The sequence below is a fragment of the Alligator mississippiensis genome, chromosome 2 (genome assembly GCF_030867095.1).
Source record: "Alligator mississippiensis isolate rAllMis1 chromosome 2, rAllMis1, whole genome shotgun sequence".
NCBI classification, from domain to species: domain Eukaryota; kingdom Metazoa; phylum Chordata; order Crocodylia; family Alligatoridae; genus Alligator; species Alligator mississippiensis.
Genome location: NC_081825.1, coordinates 238189434 through 238210542, shown reverse-complemented (window position 1 = coordinate 238210542; position 21109 = coordinate 238189434). Strand labels below are relative to the sequence as shown.

Below are 21109 nucleotides of genomic sequence, written 5' to 3'. Positions count from 1 at the left end.
ACTGCACAGTCATTTAGTACTTGCAGCCCACACTCATAAAAACAGGACAAAGTGACTGGGTGTGGCTAATTAATTTCCTCCAACATAACAAGCCTCACTGGATTGATAAACACAGTGCCATTAAACACTTAAGTGCCAGTATTAGCCAATACTTTTGTAAAAACAACAGATGAAGGACAACGCTGCCACAACAATGAAGCTGTGAGGAAAGTAAATTTTCTTATTGAAATCATTATGCTACATTCTGCATAAGAGTCAATGAAAGAAAACATAGAGCATATTTTAAAGAGTGGGGGGTTCTTTAATTCACATGATAGGAAGAAGACTACCAATTAAAAGACCTGAATTGTGGGTATTGGCATCCTCAATCAAGAGGAGGATTTCACAATTTTTTTAACATGGATGCCAATAAAACAACAGGAGATTCTGCTGGTGAAACAATACTAACCGACATGAAGAGAACAAATGCAGAAAGTCAGATACAATAATGGAGTAGTTCAGCAGTTCCCAATTTGTGGTATGGAGACCACCAGTGGTATGCAAACAACCTGTCAGTGGTACACGTAACAGCTTTATTATAATTACTTTATATGACACAAATTTTCTGGTAATACTTAAGTTAAACTGAAAAAAATGCTGATGGTACTTAAGGTTGTATTGTTTTAAATGAATGGTATGGAATTTGTGAGATTGGGAACCAATGGAGTAGTTAGTCTAACTGCCTTATGCACACACCTGAAACTTTATAATTTGCCTACAGTAGAGAAATCTTGCCAGCTACATAATTAATCTATGACTGGCAAAACTAGTTGCTCCAGAAACTACACAATTACAGAGCAGCCACTCTCATTAAAATCTACATAGGTTTACTGGGTTTTAAATGATAGTTTAAACACTGCACTGTCATTTAGTACTTGATTAACCACATACTAGATGACTATGCAGTAACTGATCATACTGCACAGTCCTGTCCCCACATGGTTTTTTTTAGATGCTACTGCACAGTAGCAACAAACTACTGCACAGTAGCACATTACTACTGCACAGTAGGATCGCCGTCATGGTTCATGGCCCGCAGCACTACTGCCCCATAGCAATGAGCTACAGTGCAGTAGCTCGTTGCTACTGTGCCATAGCATCTCGTGTAGATGAGCCTACTGTGTTCTAATGCCTATGGGTGTAAGTAAATCAGACCTGTTTGTACCCTCATGTTAAACCAAGGTACAGTTGGGGACACTGAGTCACCACAGCCATGCACCCACACCCTATGCCCAGAGGGGTTACACTTGAATACAATTATCTCTTTAGTTTGTCAGGTATTCATGTTCTTGTATGTGGTGTTTGGTGATTGTGTCTCTGTTTTTGTGAAGCACTTTTGTCACTTCTGGATAACGCACAATTATTAACAGAGGCAGAAAAATCTTCTCATGTACACCACCTATTTATTTGCATCCCTTATATCTGCCTTGATTTTTAAGCATGGTAAGTTTTCAGTCGTACAATTACACATGTGCAACCCAGTACTACACGGATAGCTGTCTCAGGAACTGTATTCTCTCACCTGTTCCTCGTTAATTGGAACATAGTTTGAATTGCTGTTTATAACACATTGTTGTGGCAGTCTTATGCAAACTTATTGGCATTGCTTGCATTTTACAGAAGTTCCCTCAGCCACTCCATGGTACATACTTTGTGTCAGTGCACTCGAACAGCAGTTGTTTAGTGGCACACAGGATAATTGCTGCACTATAATTTCTATACCAACATACCTAGCAATTGTGTTTACTAGTGGATGATTGAATAGCAAGTAATCCCTAATACAATGCTCAATATATTAGTATTTTACTCCTTTCCCCTCTTATTAAATACCTTACAATACAATCTTGGCACACACAGGATGACATGCTATTTATTTCCATAAGATTCCTTCCTCATTTGTTGAACTAAAAAAGTCCTAGGAGGGATTGGTCTACTATTATACTTGAAGGGAAGGTAAAAAGTGCAGCCCACACTCATTAAAATAGGACAAAGTGACTGGGTGTGGCTAATTAGTTTCCTCCAATATAATAAGCCTCATTGAATTGATAAACACAGTGTCATTAAACACTTAAGTACCAGTATCAGCCAATACTTTTGTAAAGACAACAGATGAAGGACAATGCTGCCACAAAAATGAAACTGTGAGGAAAGTAAATTTTCTTATTGAAATCAATATGCTGTATTATGCAATAAAAGTTGATGAAAGAAAACATATAGCATATTTTAAGAAGTGGGGGTTCTTTAATTTACATGATACGAAGAAGAATACCAAATTAAAAGACCTGAATTGTGGGTATTGTCATTCTCAATCAAGAAGAAAGAAGATTTCACAATTTTTTTTTAACATGGATGCCAATAAAACAACAGGAGATTCTACTGGTGAAACGATACTAACCACCACAAAGAGAACAAATGCCGAAAGTCAGAGACCTTAATGGAGTACCACCAATGGTATGCAGACAGACTGTCAGTGGTACGTATTATCAGCTTTATTATAATTACTTTATATGACACAAATTTTCTGGTAGTACTTATGTTAAACTGAAAAAATTGCTTGTGGTACTTAAGGTTGTATTGTTTTAAATTGGTGGTGCACAATCTGTCAGAGTTTGGGAACCACTGAAGTAGTTAGTCTAATTGCCCTATACATACACCTGAAACTTTTATATTGCTTACAGTAGAGAAATATTGCCAGCTACATAATTAATCTATGACTGGTAAAACTATTTGCTCCAGAAACTACACAATTACAGAGCAGCCATTCTCCTTAAAATCTATATAGGTTTACTGGGTTTTAAATGACAGTTTAAACACTGCATTGTCATTTTCACTGGTGGCTTCCAAATGTATGTGTATTTGTATAGTATTTCTTAAAAACTATGAATTGCACTTAAGTTTAAAGCAAATGGCTTAGACAATGAATAACTGCACTTCATCTACTGAGATGGCTGTTTAATCGGAGTTAGCTGGTAAAAAGCTTCTCATGTACCACGTATAACACTGGCTAATTCATACAACTGAAGTCATATCACATCTTGAAGAATGACACAAACTACAGAAAAAGTTTTTAGGATGATAATTGTTCTGCAGATGGTAACTGGCTCTGAGTTTGTCTCTTGCGTGCCACTGCTGCACGCAAGGCCTGAAGAATCAAGTTTTCATTATTCAGGATGTTGTAATTAGTCAGTTTCAGAAGCTTGTTGAAATCCTCTGCTTTCAGTGTGACCTCCCTTGTAGAGTATGGGGAAAGGAAACCAGAGACATCAACTTTGCCCATTTCCATTTCTGATGCACTGCGTGGTACACCTGAGGAATGAAAACAAACAATGGGTTTCACTAATGAGCCACTGGGTACACTTAAGGGGCATATATCAAACTAATTCACTCTGTCAAGAACTTCCATGAAGGAGTTCACAACTTTAACTAACCAGAGGATGTTCTTTGGCAGGGCTATCCCACGGGTGGCCTGCAGGACACATGTGGCCTGTAAGGGTTTAAGTTACAGCCCCTTCAACTGCCACTCATCCTATTGCTCTAGCTGCAACAGCAGCCAAGGTTACTGATTTATCTTTTCTTGCAACTGCTGCTTCCTTCCCCCACCCTAGGGGGAAGAGCAATGCCATGAAGCATGAGGAGCAGAGGGTGAGTCCAGGGCCAGACAGGTGCATGGCCCATTGGCAGCCAGGGGCCCATGTAAACATGGTGTAGAAGTTGTGGGGGGATGTTGTCTTTGCAATGCATGGCCTGGGGATTTGTGGCCCACCTGGTATGGTCCATGTGGCATGGGGCCCTTACTGTTGCAGCCTGGTGGGCATGTGGCCCCCAGACACCTGAAAGTTGGACAGCCATGTTCTATAAGTATCACTAATACAATCCTGTACTTTTTTCTTTTAAACATGAGTTTTAGTCAAAGCCCTATTGTATTAAGCAGGAAGATGAAGGTGATTGAATTACAATTAGCACCCCCTAGTGGCCAATCTATAGAATTCAGAGAGTATCTTACAGAAGACTGTGCACTATCCAAAATGTCTCAATACAAGTGAGCAAATATTAAAAGGCATGCTGAAGGCAGGAAGAAACAGAAAACCAGTAGCCCTAAAAAAATTATCCTACTAGAAGACCATCAGAACTTATCCAGAAAAAAGTAATGGCAACTAAATTAAGGAAGCAGTTTGTTTATTTATTTACCTTTTGTTTTACTTTTTCAGGATAAAAAATAAGATTCATAAATATAATATAATATAATATAAAGGACAAACAGCCCCTTCCCAAAATACCTCAAAAGCCTAAAACAAACTCCTTTCCTGCCTACAGCAATTTTCAATAATCAAATTTATACTTCAAAATATGCTTAGTATTTCCTTGGAGTCATTGTGTGTGTCTATGTGAGATGCTGACTTCACAGTAGCCAAACAATAGTGTGCAGTAGTGTATCACAGGATAGACAGTGCTAATATGCTACTGCACAGTAGTGTCACTTAAAAGACATTCGCCAGTGCTACTGCACAGTAACTTCGGTTACTGTACATTTATTTAGTACTTGTTAATACAAGTACTAAATAAATGCACAGTAATGACTGTGCAGTGGTGTCTCATGTAGATGCACCCATTGTAGAGAGTTCTCTGCAAACACCACCATAACATGCAACGAAGAGCAAAAGAACCAATAAAACATTAAGCAACGTTAAGAAGAGAATTGAAAACAAAACAGAAAATACCATTATGCCACTGTATAAATCCATGTTGCACCCACATGAATGCTACATGCAATTCTGGTCTCTAAAGCTTAAAAAGGATGTAATGAAATTAGAAAAGGTACTGAGAAGCGCAATCAAGATGATAAGGTATATGGACCAGTTTCCATACCAAGAGAGTTTGAAAAGGCTTAGGACTCTTCAATATCACAAGAAAAGGCTGAAGAAGCAGGAGAAAGGGGTCTATAAAATAATGGGGGGTATGGATAAAATAAATAGGAAACTATTACTGACCAATTTCTGGGAATACAAGAATTAGGTGGCACCCACTGGAATTTTCAGAATGCCGGTTTAAAAAACAAACAAGAGGAAGTACTTGTTTACACAGGGTGTAGTTAATTTGTGGAAACTTCGTCACATGAGGTTGTACAGGCAGATAGTATAACCAGGTTAAAAATGGATTGGACAAATTTATGGATAAGAGGTCCATTGGGAGTTGTTAAATGGAACAGTCAGGGATGTATCCTCTGAAATCCCTAAATAAATGACGACAAGAGACGGATCACTCTAGATATGCCCCATCCATTCGCTCTCCTTCTAAAGCATCTACTATTTACCATTTCAAAAAGAAGATACTGAGGTAAATAGACCATTGGCCTGACACAATATGGCACTCATGTTTAGACTCTCATGTTTTTATTCACCTTAAAAGTTGGTGAACATGGACACCTGAAAATCATGAATAAGGATGGCTGTCCTGGCTCCACTTTGAAAGACCTTTCCTCCATTCTTCAATAGATCACAAGAACAACTGCAAGATTCTAAGCTCTTTAAGGTTTTTTTTTTAAATTAAATACTTTATCTTTAATTGCTCCCAGAAGTGCATGTGAAGTTAGTGTAATTCACATTTCACAGATGGGCTCATCCAAAATTCATCCCACCAAGCAGATGAACCACTAACACGTGTTAGGCTAAAATTTCTGAAATACATTTAAGGTTAATGTATCCATTTTCATCATGATATGTCTATGACTACTAGCTCATGAACTACATTTTATGAAAGTATTCTAAAAAACTTGCCATTTGTGGCAAGGATTTTGAAATACACATAGGGCACAGACAAATGACATTTGTTGTGCAATCCACCCCTTGAAAACACTCTAAAGCCATGCCTAAACAGAAGAGCATGGCTGCAGAGCACTCCATCACAAAACAAATTTTTTATCTGCTCTGGTGCTGGGCTTTTGCAGCACAGCCCAGCCCCTGGTGCTGTCTCTGATTGGGAGGAGGAGAAGGCAGATGTGGGAGCTCAATTCTGAGATTTTCCAAGCTGTGCTGGAGTGAGGGGAATGAGTGGATTGGGCCCTGTCACCTTGGGGGAGGGAAGACTCCACTCCACCCATTCCCCCCTCTCCAGCATGGCTGGAAAAAACCCAAAACGGACCTCCCTCTCCCGCCTTCTCCCCCTCCCATCCAGAGACAGCAGAGGAGCTGGGGGGAGATGGGGTGGGGGACAGGGGAAGAGGCTTCAGAGACCCAGCCTCTCTCCCTGGAGCAGCTCGAACTTGGAGCTCAATCCCACACCCTCCTAACCCAACATCTAACATCTGTTGGGTCAGGAGGACTGGTCTAACTCATGGCACTTTCTCTGAAGCGCCATGAGTTAAACCAGAGAGATGCACTTCCATCTGTACCCATAAGCAGAGGAAGCAGTTAAGATGAGTAAGGAAAAATAGTTTTATTTCAAGGAAAAGATTGTGAAGGGTTACAGTTGTTTGTATGATATATTAATGCCAGTTATGCAGCTAGGTGAGCACAAGAAATTAATTTTCAAATTCTTAATCTAATCTAAAATTGCCAAATTTAGCCCATTTTCTAAATTAGTTCTCTGAAATTCTACTGAGCTTTTTAAAATCTGTTGCAAGCCCTTCTAACAATTACACCTGAATCTTAGGAAAACTGTAGTAGAGAGCACCCTTAGTTATTTGAATCCCCTTGGAAAAGAAACAAAAAAAACCCTTAAAAACTTAAAAAGAAAAAAAAAGTAAGATTTCATTAAGGTGAAACCAAAACAGCATTTTTGGTGTTAATTATTTAGGCCAATCATTTTAGGCCAACCCAAAACACTTAATCCAAACCAAAACAGAATAGATTGATTTGTTTTCATATTATTTAACTCATTAAGAACTTTTAAAAAAATAGGTCAATTTTTAAATGAAAAATGCTATCTCAAGGTGGAAAAGTTTCACACAAAATGTTGCATCATTTCCAAAATGTTTTGAAAATGCTGAAATCCAGTGTTTTGATGTTTTCAGTTTTTTCCTCTTCATTTTGGCTGAAATAATTTGTTGAAGTCAACTCAGTATTGTGCATGAGTCTGATTCAGCAGATTTATGATTTGCCAAAACAGTTTCACCCACTTCTCATAGAAGTTAGTCAAGTGCATATTGGCCCCAGATGAAAGAAATGTTTGTTGGCACAAAATACATCAACAGTCTCAGGAATGGATAGGCTGGGCATCCTTACTTTAATAACATGACTGGATATGCTTAACTTACCAGGGGCTACGAATCTTTGAAAGCTGTCATTCACAAGAGGGAAATAAAGCACAATAGGAGCTCCTGGGGTCGCTGCATCTTCAAAAATGTAACACTCCTTTAGATTAGTCTTTTCTTCCTCATTCAGCACAGTTTTAGGAAATGGGATTCCCTGCTCTGAGAAATACCTAGAGGCATGTTCCAAAGGCTGGATCATGGAAGAGTGAAAAAAAAATTAGAAGCAGAAAAGAAGAGCATGATTTTCCTGAAGCCCTTACTTCTAATTTACACCTCTGTCATGCGACTGAGCAGGGATGCCATTTTGAAGAATAACAACATTTACCCAGTGAATGTTGAGTTTTTAATGGTGCCCACCACAGATTTGTGTATCTGTACATATATACATGGAAGTCTAGGTGTGCCTTCTTTCATGGTACTGTATTCTCAGTACACTGTTTCAATAAATTCATGCATCTAGTATACATGAACCATGTTTCTCTAAGCATGGCAAATGCATGAATCTTCACATAAGCAAGGCTGACATTAAAAATAGGAACATATAACCCTATGGGAAGGGTTTCTGAACTCATTAAATTACTCTTTATTTTACACTTGGATGATTCCAAAATTAAATAAAAAGGCCAGGTAAAACCTTATATATTTAAATCACACCTGGCCTGAAAGCAAGCATTTCCATGCAAAACTTAGTTATTTACACAATGCTGGAATTACACTGGCCTTTAATGGAAGTGACACCTTTCAGTGCTTTAATTAAACCCAGCGTGCAAGTTATTTCTGCCAAAGCAAGAAGAATACACATCACTGTCTGCCTGGCAACATCCAAAATGTTTTCTTCTGTAATCAGTTTCCTCTTTTCATGTTTAAAAGTAGGAAGTTAGGAACACTGTCTGACAATGGCTTACAGAAAAATGGCTAACAGTAAAGATAACAAAAGTAAATTTGACCCTTCTCACCAATGCCTGTGATCCTCCACTGTAGTTTAAATGCAAGATAACATCCACTTTCCTCTCTGGCTTCATAAGTGGTGGGCAACTGGTATCATAGAAAAATGCAGTATCTGCCATCTCCAGGTGCTCTGTAGTTTCTCTCAGTTGATTAGGAGAACTATCTAGCTGAGTATCTAAAAGGTAAGCATGTGTTGTTATAAATGAACCATTGTAGAAGCTGATCCTCTGTATCTTAAATTTCCCAGGTTAGAGAAAATAGAAGTAGGGCTTCCCTCCCATCAAACTCACATAAACATTTTCTTTGGCTTGACGATACACTTTTATAACACAGTCACCACTCTTATGTTGGGTGAAGGGTATTATTTCTTTCTGCTTACCCATTATTTTTAATTTGTTCATTAAAATCTATAAATCATACAAAGCCAAAGCTGAAGATGTAGACATATGTAACTAAATCATTTTAAAAGGGGAGGGAAAAACTTACTACTCAGGAGCAGGTATTAGCTGTTCCGATTCAATTGTTATGTCTGTCCACTCTTGTATAGGTATAATAGAACCAAACCACTGTAAATTTAAACCTGAATGAAATATATCTTACATTACAACAATTTAGTCCCACTGATACTAGTACAGGAGCAGGCAGATTAATCTGTTTTATCAGAACTGCTAACATCACTCAAATTTAATACCAACCTTACTATTCTGCCTGCCCATACCCTAAGGCAACTCATCTCTGTGACTTGCAACAAATTAAGTGGAAGCCCACCAAAATGATTGCACTGCCCTTCAGTTCCAAGCAACTGGACAATATAGTCAAAGTTTTGTTCAAAATTAGCAATTTGGGGTGGAGAGTTTAGGCAAAAAGTTATTTAATTCTCCTTGGCCTTCATTGAAAAACACAAATGAGAGTTAAATGTTCAATTCTCTTCAATGACATCCCTTTAGTTCTCTCCAAGGCACAAAAGTCTTCCTCACTTAATTCCAAACCTCAGAAGAAAACCTCTGAAAAATTAGAGGCAGTTTATACCTTTCCATCTAGAAAAGTGTTCATTCTGTGTATATTCATTGTGCATCTGAAAACCCCTTAGGAAATTGTGATACTTTGATACTGCTGGGCGGTCTGTCAAAACATCTCGAAGAGCGTTGGAAAGACCACTTGCAGGAGTGAACATGCGAGTAGCTATCTCATGTGGCCTCTCAGGTAGATTAGGTTCCTCCTCTGATGAAAGGCAGAAGAAATGATACAAGATTAGACAAGTCACATCTTCACTGAAACAATTATTTATTTATTTAAAGCTTTAAATATGCATCTGTCTAAGAGCTGAATGCAAAAGCGAATGAAGCAAGGATTTCTTAGGATGATTTCTTTTATTGGACCAACTATATAGTTGGGATTAAGTTAGACAAGCTTTCGAATACAAGACACTCTTCCTGAGACTTGAGGAAAAATTGTCTAACTTTATCCCAGCTACTCAGTTGGTTCAAAAAAAGATATTACTCTAAGACATCCATTCTTCTTGCATAATTTCTGGACCATCATAGCTACAACATCGCTCTTACACTACCATAACAAAGCTGATGAAGTCAGTAGAAGTCTTCCAGTAGACGACAAATAAGGATAAGATTCACTATTCACAACATTGTCATAGTGTTTGTTCATTTTGGGAAACAGCTGGAAGGTCTTGCAAATTATAAATATGTTCTATAGATAGGCTGGTCAGCAAAGAAAGACTAAGGAAGTTGAGGGCCCACTACTAAACAGGGAGGATGATGCAAAGATGGAACAGGCTGCGTCTACATGAGACACTGTACAGTAGTAGCTTGTTACTACTGTGCAGTAGCTCATTACTACTGAGCAGTAATGTCATTGGGCATGAACTACCACACAGTAGTAATGAGCTACTGTGCAGTAAGTGTCACTAGGCAACTGTGCTGGGATCCTACTGTGCAGTAACACTGGTTACTGCACAGCCATAGGTTCATAGTTGGTAGGGTCGGAAGGGACCTGAGCAGATCATCTAGTCCAACCCTCTGCCATGGGCAGGAAAGGATGCTGGGGTCAAATGACCCCAGCTAGGTGGCCGTCTAGCCTCCTTTTGAAGACCCCCAGGGTAGGAGCGAGCACCACTTCCCTTGGAAGTTGGTTCCAGCTCCTAGCCGCCCTGACTGGAAAGTAGTGCTTCCTGATGTCTAACCTGAATCTACTCTCAGTCAACTTATGGCCTTTATTCCTTGTTACCCCCGGTAGTGCTTGGGGGAACAGGGACTCTCCCATTGCCTGCTGGTCCCCCTTGTCAAGTTCATAGGTGGCCACCAGATCCCCTCTCAGCCTTCTTCTGTGGAGGCTAAACAGGTTCAGCTCCCGTATCCTCTCCTTGTAGGACCTGCCCTGTTGCCCTCTAATCATGCAAGTGGCCGTCCTCTGGACCCTCTCAATGCTGTCCACGTCCCTCCTGAAGTGCGGCACCCAGAACTGGACGCAGTACTCCAACTGCAGCCTGACTAATGTCGCATAGAAGGGGAGGATCACCTCCTTGGACCTGCTCATGATGCATCTATGGATGCATGACAAGGTGCAGTTAGCCTTTCTGACCACATCCCCACATTGGTGGCCCATGTTCATCTTGGAATCAATAGTGATTCCAAGATCCTTCTCTTCGGTTATACAAGTACTAAATGACTGCACAGTAACAACTGCGCAGTCAGCATCTCATGTAGATGTGGCCACAAAGGAATAATTAGTAATTTTGGTGCTCTGAGAAGCAATTCTCAGGGAGAGGAATGCTGAGTGCCAGAGGAGCAGGGGTGCTCCTGTTGCCACCTCTAAATTAACACCCAGAGCTGATGCATTGCTCACCCACCCTAATTATGCTACTGGGTCAGTAGCTGTTTTGCCTCAGTCTTCACCAAAAATAAAAGCTGCAACCAGACAGCTAATAAAAATTATATAGACAAAGAAGGGGAAAGGCATTGGGTCATTACAACAAAAGAAAGTGTCAGAGTGCTTTTGGTCAGACTGACTGAATTCAAGCCTGCAGGACTTAATGAAGTTAATCTGAGGTACAGAAGTAACTGGCAAAAGGGATATTGGAGCCCTTGGCGATAATATTTACAAACTCTTGAGAGATATGTAAGGGTTCCAGAGGACTCGAAAAGGGCCAATATAATCCCCTTTGAAAAAGGCAAAAATAAGCTTGCAGAAATAACAGCTTGGTCAGTTTTCAATATTCAGGAAAACTATTTCAACAAATGACCATATTTACTCAAATCTAAGATGAGCCCCAGTCACTTCTGCATGGGAAGAAACCCTTTGTTTTAGATTCAGATATGGGCCAGACAAGCAGCTGCTGCAGCTCCGAACAGGGCCAGATTCATGCGGCAGGTAGGGGGATACGTGGTCCTGGGGGCAGCGGGGAGAGCATGAGTGACAGGATGTACAGAGTAAAGGAAGTGCTAGGGAGGGGAAGGAAGTGCAGGGAAATGGGGAGTATATGGTGCTGGAGGGAGCATGGGGAAAGGATATGCAGTGCCAGGGGGAGCACAGGGGAAAGGGCAGCAGGGGGAGCATGGGGCTAGGGGTGTGCAGAGTGGAGGGAACACAGAGGAGGGGTGCTGGGAGAGGGATGCGTAGAGTGAGGGAAGTATGAGGAAAGCACATGGGAAGGGGAGCGCAGAGCAAGGGGAGCAGAGGGAAGGGATACTCAGTGCAGCAAGAGCACGGGAAAGAAATGCACAGAGCAGAGGAAAGGGCATACCCGGGGGGGGGGGGGGGTGGAGCTGCTGCAACTCTGGTTCTGGCACTGGCACTGACCCTGACCTAGGTTGAAGGCTGGAGCTGGAGCCAGAGCTGGAGCTGTGGCTACTGCCTGTCCTGGCCTGGGTGCTCCATGCCCCTGGTAGAAACAGAGACTGAGCAGCTGAAAAGATAGCTGGAGAGACAAGGGTAGGCATGGGCCAAGGCAGGTGTGGGGGAAGGAAATGAGGGGGAGACAAACAGCAGGGGGGCAAGTGGCAAAGGTCAGACAAGGGGCATGAGGCAGGCTGCCTGCCCTCCAGCTGCTGCTGCCCCTGCCACTACTTTCCCTGTGGCAGTGGTGCAGGGAGGGTGCATTTAAGAGGACCCTCCAATAACTAGATTCTAGACATGGAAAATTAAAATAATTTTATAATTTTCCATGTCTGGAATCTAATAATTGGGGGGCATCTTAAATTTGCAGTTGTCTTGGGTTCAGGAGAATACAGGATAACATCAATGTATAACCAACTGGAGGAGGAAAGGCTTATCATAGGCCACCAGCAAAGAGTTGGAAAGGATCAGTCACGCCAAATCAATGTGATCTCATTCTTTGACAAAGTACCTAGTTGGGTACTTAAAGGGAATGCAACGGACATAGTATATATTAACTTAACCAAGCCCCCATGACCTTCTCATAAGCAAATTAGATAAATGCAAAGGATAATTATATATAGATCAATGTCAGGCTGGCAGGAGGTATTGAGCGGGGTTCCACAGGGGTCTTTCTTGGGTCTAGTGCTATTTAATACGTTTATTATTTGGCTGCTGGAATACAGAGTTTCCAGAGAAAATCTTCAGATGATACAAAACTGGGAAGGATTTTAAATACGTTGGAGGATACCAATAGAATTCAGGAGGAACTTGACAGATTGGAAAGCCGGGTATAACTAAACCACAGAATTAAGTTCAAGATAAAAAAATACAAGGTGTTACACTGAGAGAAGCATATTCAAAATAAAAAATACAGAATGAGAGAGAACTTGCTGGATGGCAGCATTGTCAAGGTGGATCTTAGGGTTTTGGTGGATCAGATATGTCAGCAATGTGATGTAGTTGTAAAAAAGTAAATGCCATTTTTGGCTGCATCGACAGAAATATTAGGTGCAAGACACAGGAAGTGATTCTTGCATTCGTGCAGGGAGTTGGAAGAGGTGATGCTTGAGGTCCCTTCTGACCCTTCCATGAAATCTATGAAACTAAGCTCCATTGTACTAGGCACAGCACAATGGATAATAAATGACAGTCTCTGACCCAAAGAGTTTACACAGTATAAAAGACAATATAAAGCAATTGATGGTATGAAGAAAAAAAATTAAATTCTTAAATCTCTTAGATTAAAGGTTGCACCTACTCTAGTAAATAGAGAACGGGATTCTAGAGTCAAAAGGCTTCAGCAGAAAATGCTCTTCTTCCTAATTCGAACATTTACTATGAATGTTACTACAGTTCCTTGTACCTAATTCCTAAAATGAGAAAAGATCATCTGATTGTTTCATATTTCACTACCTCCTTTTGGTCAGGCCCTAAGCTCTGGCAAGTCTTTTTCACCTGAGGCGGAGCCTATTGATGGGGTTCCAACATCAACCTAAGAGATTGCTACTTATCAACACTACCAATTGTTTACCTCTCTCACTCCTGCCTCTTTCCTGAAGATGAACAGGCTGTCACAGGTTTAGGAAAGCTAACCATTCTAGAGGAGCATACAGGACAAATAAAAATCAAATGCTATAAAACTAAGGATAAAGCAGGATTTACCAATTTCAGTCACTGTAGCTTGGGTCCATCTGTGCCAAAAGTCCTCTGAATTGTCAGCTGCATGCCAGGCATCCAGCAGATTCTTAGAAAATATACTACTCCACATTCCTATGAAATGGGAGAGATTTAATAAAATAATGAGGTAAAAACATGAAAACATTTAAATTGAAAACTGTTCTTTATTAACTCAAATTTGTTTATAAGTTTGCATGTAGTCCAGACAAACCGCTAATGAATAGATCCAATATATCCCTGGAGTAAGCAAAGAAGGATCTAAAGAAAGTCCATCCTGAAACTACAAAGCTTGTACGTCTTGTCAAAATTTAACTTACAAAGTTGCTCAGCAACCATATTTAAGGCACCAAAAGCCACTGGAATAAGAAAGTTGCAAAACCAGAATATCTTCTGAACACACAATAGAATACAATACATTGACACATTCCTGAATTCAGCCTTCATTATCTTACTAGGGTTTTATGTTTTCCTAGGTCATTAAGTCACCTTGCATGAAGCAGATCCGAGATTCTGGGATCTTCTTCATCAGGCGGCCCATGTAAAACTCACTTCCAAAATCCTCGGCACGAATGAAGGCTCCATATTTCAGGAATCCCACCTCATAAGGAGTGAACTCCACCCATTCTGCAAACAAAGTCCCATAAAATACAATGAATACACAGAAATGCGCTTAGCCAGTGGGGAAAAAGGGTTAGAGGCAGAATAAACCTGAGCTTCAACTTTTGCAAGGTGGCATATGACTAAGGAACCACCACTGTAATACCTACCTTTTTTTTTTGTACTATGAATGCTACTTGAAGGCACAGAGAGTGATTTAGGACATAAAAGAAGCCAGGGACCACGCAGTGGCCTTGATTCATTTCCAGGTTATGCAAGCTTTATCATTTGGCATATGGTTCACCCTGTGCAGGTGGAATTCATAATCTGCTTGCATTTAGTCAGGGAGCCAGCCCAGCAGCCCCAAAAGGACAGAAGAAAAGTCTGGCCATTATTGACAGGGAGTGGAGCTGATTCAGCTTGTATCCAAAGCAGAAACATAATTTAAATGCTGCTGCCCTGGGCAGCAAGGAGGAAGAGGGAGAGGGAAGTGACCGAGTGCTTACATCCTCACACAGGGGCTGCTGTAGTTGTAACACGGCATGAGTTGATGCTGTCTGAGCACAAGCTCCCCAGACATGGACTGGTGCTGCTGCTGCTGGAAGCAGTCATATGGATTCCCTGGGGCTGCCATTCTGGGAACACCTCTGAATCAGTGCCCAAGGCTGGCACTCTGCTTGCCCTCCCACAAATTACTTTACTGACTGAAGGCAAACTGAACTGGGCCCTTCCTCTAATAACACTGAAAATTCAGTCTCTTTCCACTTATAGGACCTTTAAAGGAAGCACCAATACAAACTCTGTCTACACTCCCAGTGCAAAGCATCTGCATGGGTGGGTAGACAGAGCAGGCTTTACAAAGGGAATCAATAGAAATGTTCAGGGGAATAAGATTGCAGCACAGAGCATATGAACATGTTATTCCAAAATGGTTAAATTTATATTTACTAATACTCTGACAGTGGTCAAGTCAGTTACTAATAGGAATGAATAAGCTGGAAGCAGTATAACGTGCAGAGGGTGGAACTCAACCTCAGGAGCCAGAACAACATCTATACATCATGTAAGTCTTTAAATGAAGTCTGAAAAGAGTGTAACATTGCTTCATTTTTCACATCAGGACCTTTGGGGATTAACAGAATGACATAAGCAAGGCCGGCCCACAGTTTTTTGAAGCCCCCTGCAAAATATAGTTTTGGGGCCCTGATGCCAAGAAGCCAGCGTGGGCGTTGGTGGGGGAGCGAGCGGGCAAAGAAGCTGGCAGCAGCGGCAGGAGGGGGGAGATGGCAAGTGGCCAGACGTGAAGCTGGCAGCATCAGTGGCAGGGGTAGAGGGGTGGCGAGTGGCCAGACACAGGGGGGCTATGGAGCTGCAGGTTTTGCAGGATAGGATGGGCCGGCCCTGGACATAAGGACTGAAAGAGCATACAGAGCAACTTCTTTTTCATCCAGAATAAGGTAGGTTCCTTCAGGGAAAAAGAGACACGGATATGGGCTGGAAACATACATCACCCATGTGCTGCCATAAACACATTTAGGGCAGCACAAAGGCCAAGCAAACAGACATCCATGCCCCTTGGTGTGCCACAAGTACCCAACATTTATGGATTCTGCATAGGTGGTACGAATTCGTGCTGCTATTTTACAGTAAACACCTGGTTGCTTTAAGGCAGAAAAGCATGGGCAGCCTGGAGCTGCCCACATTCTTCAGCCACCCCTGGCAGATGCTCCCAGGGCTTCAGGGACCTGGTTTCTGTGTGCCCTGGGAATAGGAATGATGTATGTTCAGTGAATCCAGCTTGAGGCATGTCTCTTCGAGCTTCCCTGTTTGTAGAAATGTGCACCTCAAGAATCCGATTTGGGAAGTATCTCTGCAAATAGGTACTTCTCTGTTAGCAAGGAAATGCAGAGTTCGCCCATTTGTAGAGACATGTCCCAAGTGTTATCCCAGAAGTGGCAGGGCCCGGATCTGAGGAACAATGGACAGCCTTTGTTTCACCTAGTGAAGTGGTTCAGTTATGCCAGGACACATTCTATCACAGGTGATCTGCTTCATTTGGTGACATATGTATATATCCTACTTTCCTTTATATTTCTTTTGACTACTCATGCAGAATCAGCCCTAAATTGTGAATGAGAATACTATAAGGTTGAGAGACTCATTTTATTTCAGAATCCATAAGCTTTGATGCTTATCTGAGTATACACACCTCTTGTATCTTCATGGTATGTCTGGAGAGCTGATCAGAACAGGCTCTTACATTATTTCCAACAATACCTACTGCCACTAAGGCAAAATAAAACTGTAAGGACAGCTTCTGTTTGCAGTACTTTTGCAAGCTTAACTTCTGCTGCAGTGACAAAATGCACAGCAAGTAAAAGCAAATTTATGATACGGATATTTTTAAAGTAATCAGATCTTCCCAAACCTCCTAATAGGGTTGTTTCTGGTCTGGAGTGAGAGATTAGAAAATTTCATGTTTTCTGAATGATGTGTCCAGCCTTAGGAGTCTTCTTAGACTTAAGCAAAGCTATAATAGTGGAATATAATAATTACCTCTAAATTCTTTAGTGGTGATTTTGTCCTTCACATTGAGTGCCAGGTAGATGGGTAGTGGGTTCTGACCAAGATTCACTGCCTTTCTCTGATCTGAGAGTCTATGGTGGTCTTTCTGTGTATGAAAGAAATGGTTAACTGACAGACTTCAGCAATGAATACAGACCTACCACAGGTCTTGGAATTTCACTGAACTGTATTAACTACCACCCGTGTACACCAGATACCTGATTCACAGGGGGAGAGAGAGATGCATTATGAGAAGAGGGTGTCTGGATCAGACTTGATTAAGGGTGAAGTTATATGTTATGCTTAGACCATACTAAATCCTAAGTCTGTGGAGTGTTACATGTTGTTAAAGTTAGAATGTGCTGTAAACCATCCAGAAGAAATGCAAAAAATTCTAGAACTCTTGGTTCAGAGTTGATATCTTTTATGGCTGTATGTAGACAAAATGAAGGGCGTGTGTACACGACACTTTAAAGCGGGATAAATGCTTTTGCACCACTTTAATGGTGTCAGTGTTTGCATGCCTCAGTGGCATATTGCACATTAATTCCAGCTGCTGTAGGAAATTCGGTGGCTTAATGCATCTTAAATGACTGACTTGGAGGAGTTTTAGTTTGCTGTGCCTACACCCATGGAGAGAAGCACCGGACTCTGTGCAGCTCCGTGGCTCTGCAGGAAGCCCTGCAGGCAGCCTGGCAGCAGCCTAGGAAGGCAGGCTCTGGCCAAGAAAAGCGGTGAGCCTGATTTTTTTTTCCCCACCTGGAGCCTGCCTGCCTGCTTGAGCTGTGCAGGGGCCTGATACTTCCCTCCATGGCTGTGGTGCCCCCCAGGACCATCCAAGTTGGGTGCCTGTGGGTGGGGGCTGCTGTGGAGGGAAGCACCAGCCCCCCCATGCAGCCCAGGGACCACTCCACCTGCCGGCAGCTCACCCTCCCCTCCTCACCGCCAGAGAGGCAAGTAAGTGTGGGTGTGTGCCTATTTCATCTACATACGCCCTATTAGATCAACTAAGAAATCACAAAAAAATTATCTTTTCCTGCAAGCTTTCAGGCTCACAAGCCCTTCATCAAGCTCAGGCAAAATTAAAGATGGTAAAAAGTCCCCATAGGTAGGAAATAAACTTCATTTTTGCACAGAGGAAGCTGAAGATTGAAGTCTCCCTCAGGGTCCATGAGAGTGTCTTTGTGCGTTGCTCTTTGTTGTGCAGTTCAGGCAGGATTTCTTCCCTGGGGGTGAGATGCCACACAGGGAGGTATAGAAAATTATTCTGGGTGCTGGGGAGAAGGATGGGAGCAGTGTAGCCTGAGATGCTGGAGAACTGCACGTTGCCTGTTTTATCTCCATGGAGCAGACTAAAGTTACCTTAACACAAGCTAGGTAGCATGGTGCAGAGTTAACCCTTGCCTGAGGTGGTATAACCCTGAGATGCTCAGAGTGTACTTAGCATGAGTTAATGAACTTTAATATGTGTAAGCTTATGTTTTAAGTGCCCTTAGCATGGTCTATGTATAACATGTAACTTCACCCTAAGATGAAATCTACTGGCCAGCTTATACTGCCCAGCTTATACTCTATTTCAGTGGATAATTTTTAGGGGTTTGCAAAACAGGCCATATTCGATTTGGCCTAAATCGGGGACAGTGATTCGATTCATTGGTTCGGATCACAGTCCCCGATTTGATTTGGCTGAGTCTGAATCTGAAGACTCGATGCTGATTCAAAGAATCAGCGATTTGGCCATTAACATAACTTTAAATGTTTTTTCTACATACCTCAAGGTACCAGGTATGGCTCGTGAAAGCTGTGATGCTGAAACAAATGAAGTATGCCACAGGAGTGTGGGGGAATGGAAGGGGGGCCCACATGCTCAGCGGTGAACCCAGAAGTAGACTGGAATTACTTCCAGTCCACTTCCGAATCCGCCAGGGAGCGCACAGGGGAGCCCCCCCCCGCGCCCCTCCAGCTCAGTGATTGGCTGCGGGGAGACCCCAGGTGCCCCCCCAAACCCAGGAGGCACCAGTCGCTGAGCCGGGGGGGGCGGGGGGGGGCCAGCACGCTCCCCAGAGGACCTGGAAGTGGAGCAGAAGTGCTGCCAAACACACTGGAGAGCCCCCACACTCCCTTCCCCCACCCCCCCCATGCTCCATCCACCCCCCATTGAAGCATTCACAAGCCACCTGGTACCTTGAGGTATGTAGAAAAAACATGTAAAGCTGTGTCTATGTCTGAAGCCCCAAATCTTTCCAAATCTCTCCGAATCAATTAAGAGGGTTTCAATTTGATTCAGAGAGATTAAAGGGTCTCCTGATTCAATTTAGATTTAGAGATTCAGCCACTGAATAAGGCAGAATATCCTCTGAATCATATTAGGGACTGAAGCTTCACATAGCCCTAATAATTTTAGTATTTAACAGGTTACTTATGATATGTCTTGTACTGTATGTCCACATAGTATAGAAAAAATGAATAGACCAGGAAAGTTCTACTTTGATCTTTTAAAAAACAATTCTTCGTGCCATCATATTAATGACATCTATAATTTCCATAAAAGTCATAATTGAATCATCTAGAATAAACATAACTGAATGAATATATTCATGGGTTAGATTTGATTTACATATAATAGATCTGATTACATATATAATGCATCTGATTTTTTTGATGACTCAGCCTAAAGTATACATGGTGGGTGGGTTTTTCAGCCAAGCAATACCAAGGTAAAGGATATGTAAAATAATTTTGTCTAGAAAAGGTTTTTGGTGAGTGGATTTTTTCCTCTCAACCTTGTATGTACAGAGTCTTAAATTGAAAGTGCTTCTCTAGCTATCTGTGCAGAAGTAATGCACTGACACAATGGCTTGGAAGCTTTACTATTAAAAACAATCTTGTCATAAAACAAATCTTAGGAACATCTGCTTGAGGTCAAATCCAAATGGCCTCCACAAGCTGATGTAATGCTATTTTGGAGTTCCTGAAGACTGTAATCCCACCAGGACTATACTTTGTAAAGACTGCAGTGTTCATGCAGTATATTTTAATTAAGTGGAACATCACTAACACACCCCTTGCTAAGTCTCACAAAAACTGAGTCTTGTTTCAGATTCCACAAAGATGTAATAACAAGTACTCTTAGGAGAGGGAAATCATAGCTTTACAAATTGATTATTTTCATTAAATATGCTTCAGAATATTAGGCAGTATTCTTCAGATAATAATCCTAAATCTGTAGCTATCAGCTTTCTGCATACCCAGGATGCTTCTTACATACCAGAATTCTGTACACAAGCCTGAGCTTTCTTTCCATGCAGTGAGCATATAGCTGGAATATCCCTTTCTTTTTAGCAATATGGGGGCATGTCTCACCAACAGGCAAAGACATGACTATACCTTTGACTGTAGCCCATCAACATACATTAATTGGTTTTAAACCGCCTATCTCAGGTAATGCTAGTGGTACAGCAGTGGCAAAATTAAATTTAATGTTGGTTTCAAAACCTGCTCAGGAACCAGTATAAATATTTGAGCAACTAGCCCCCTCTGAGCGTTGTGTTGCTATTCTCGAAGTACTCAAGTTAGCTAATTTAAAGCTAGTTAGAATAAGTTTAAATGAGCTCTAGTCATGCCTTTATCTCCTATGTTGCCTCCCTTAACTGTTACTAAATTAGTAATAGAATGTCATAGTAGAATGTCATCGTGTGAATAACTGAATATGATACTGAAAGGATATATTTTCCCAAGGTTTAGTTTTCTCTTAATTTTCCCATTTTTTCTAGAAAAAAATCATTATCCCCCCTGTGAACAGAAGGTATGCATATAGTACCCCATCCTGTAACATGGCTTCAATCATGAGTCCCCACAGATCGATAAAAGATGTTTTATGTCCTGCTGCTGTCCGTTCACTCAGCTCCCTGTAATAATTCTTCAGATTTTGCAAGGAAAAAGCATTCTTTTTGCATTTGGTTGCTTGCTTCCGGGCTTCATTGATAATCTCCCCTAGATCCTTCTGTGACCAGTCAGCTTCCTCATATAATTTTGTCATGGTCCTGAGGTCAGAAAACAGAACATTAAAGAAAAAAATGGTTAGACTGTGAGATTCATGAAACTCAGTGGATCAATTTTGCACAGCTTCATGCAATCCCTTTT

At 41.5% G+C, this 21109-nt stretch overlaps 1 protein-coding gene across 2 annotated transcripts in view; it reads right to left on the bottom strand.

The window, feature by feature from the left end:
* Positions 1 to 200: 200 nt before the first annotated feature.
* The window catches only part of LOC102571708 (cytosolic phospholipase A2 epsilon), a 46576-nt gene continuing 25667 nt past the window's right edge, over positions 201 to 21109 (bottom strand). For both annotated transcript variants that reach the window (XM_006263373.3, XM_019496463.2), the window contains exons 13-20: positions 20787 to 21009; positions 16958 to 17072; positions 14291 to 14428; positions 13790 to 13897; positions 9266 to 9457; positions 8245 to 8411; positions 7292 to 7478; positions 201 to 3345 (exon numbers count right to left, since the gene is read on the bottom strand). In XM_006263373.3, coding sequence (XP_006263435.1) covers positions 3107 to 3345; positions 7292 to 7478; positions 8245 to 8411; positions 9266 to 9457; positions 13790 to 13897; positions 14291 to 14428; positions 16958 to 17072; positions 20787 to 21009 — 1369 coding nt within the window. In that variant the 3' untranslated portion in view covers positions 201 to 3106. The remainder of the gene's footprint in view (positions 3346 to 7291; positions 7479 to 8244; positions 8412 to 9265; positions 9458 to 13789; positions 13898 to 14290; positions 14429 to 16957; positions 17073 to 20786; positions 21010 to 21109) is intronic.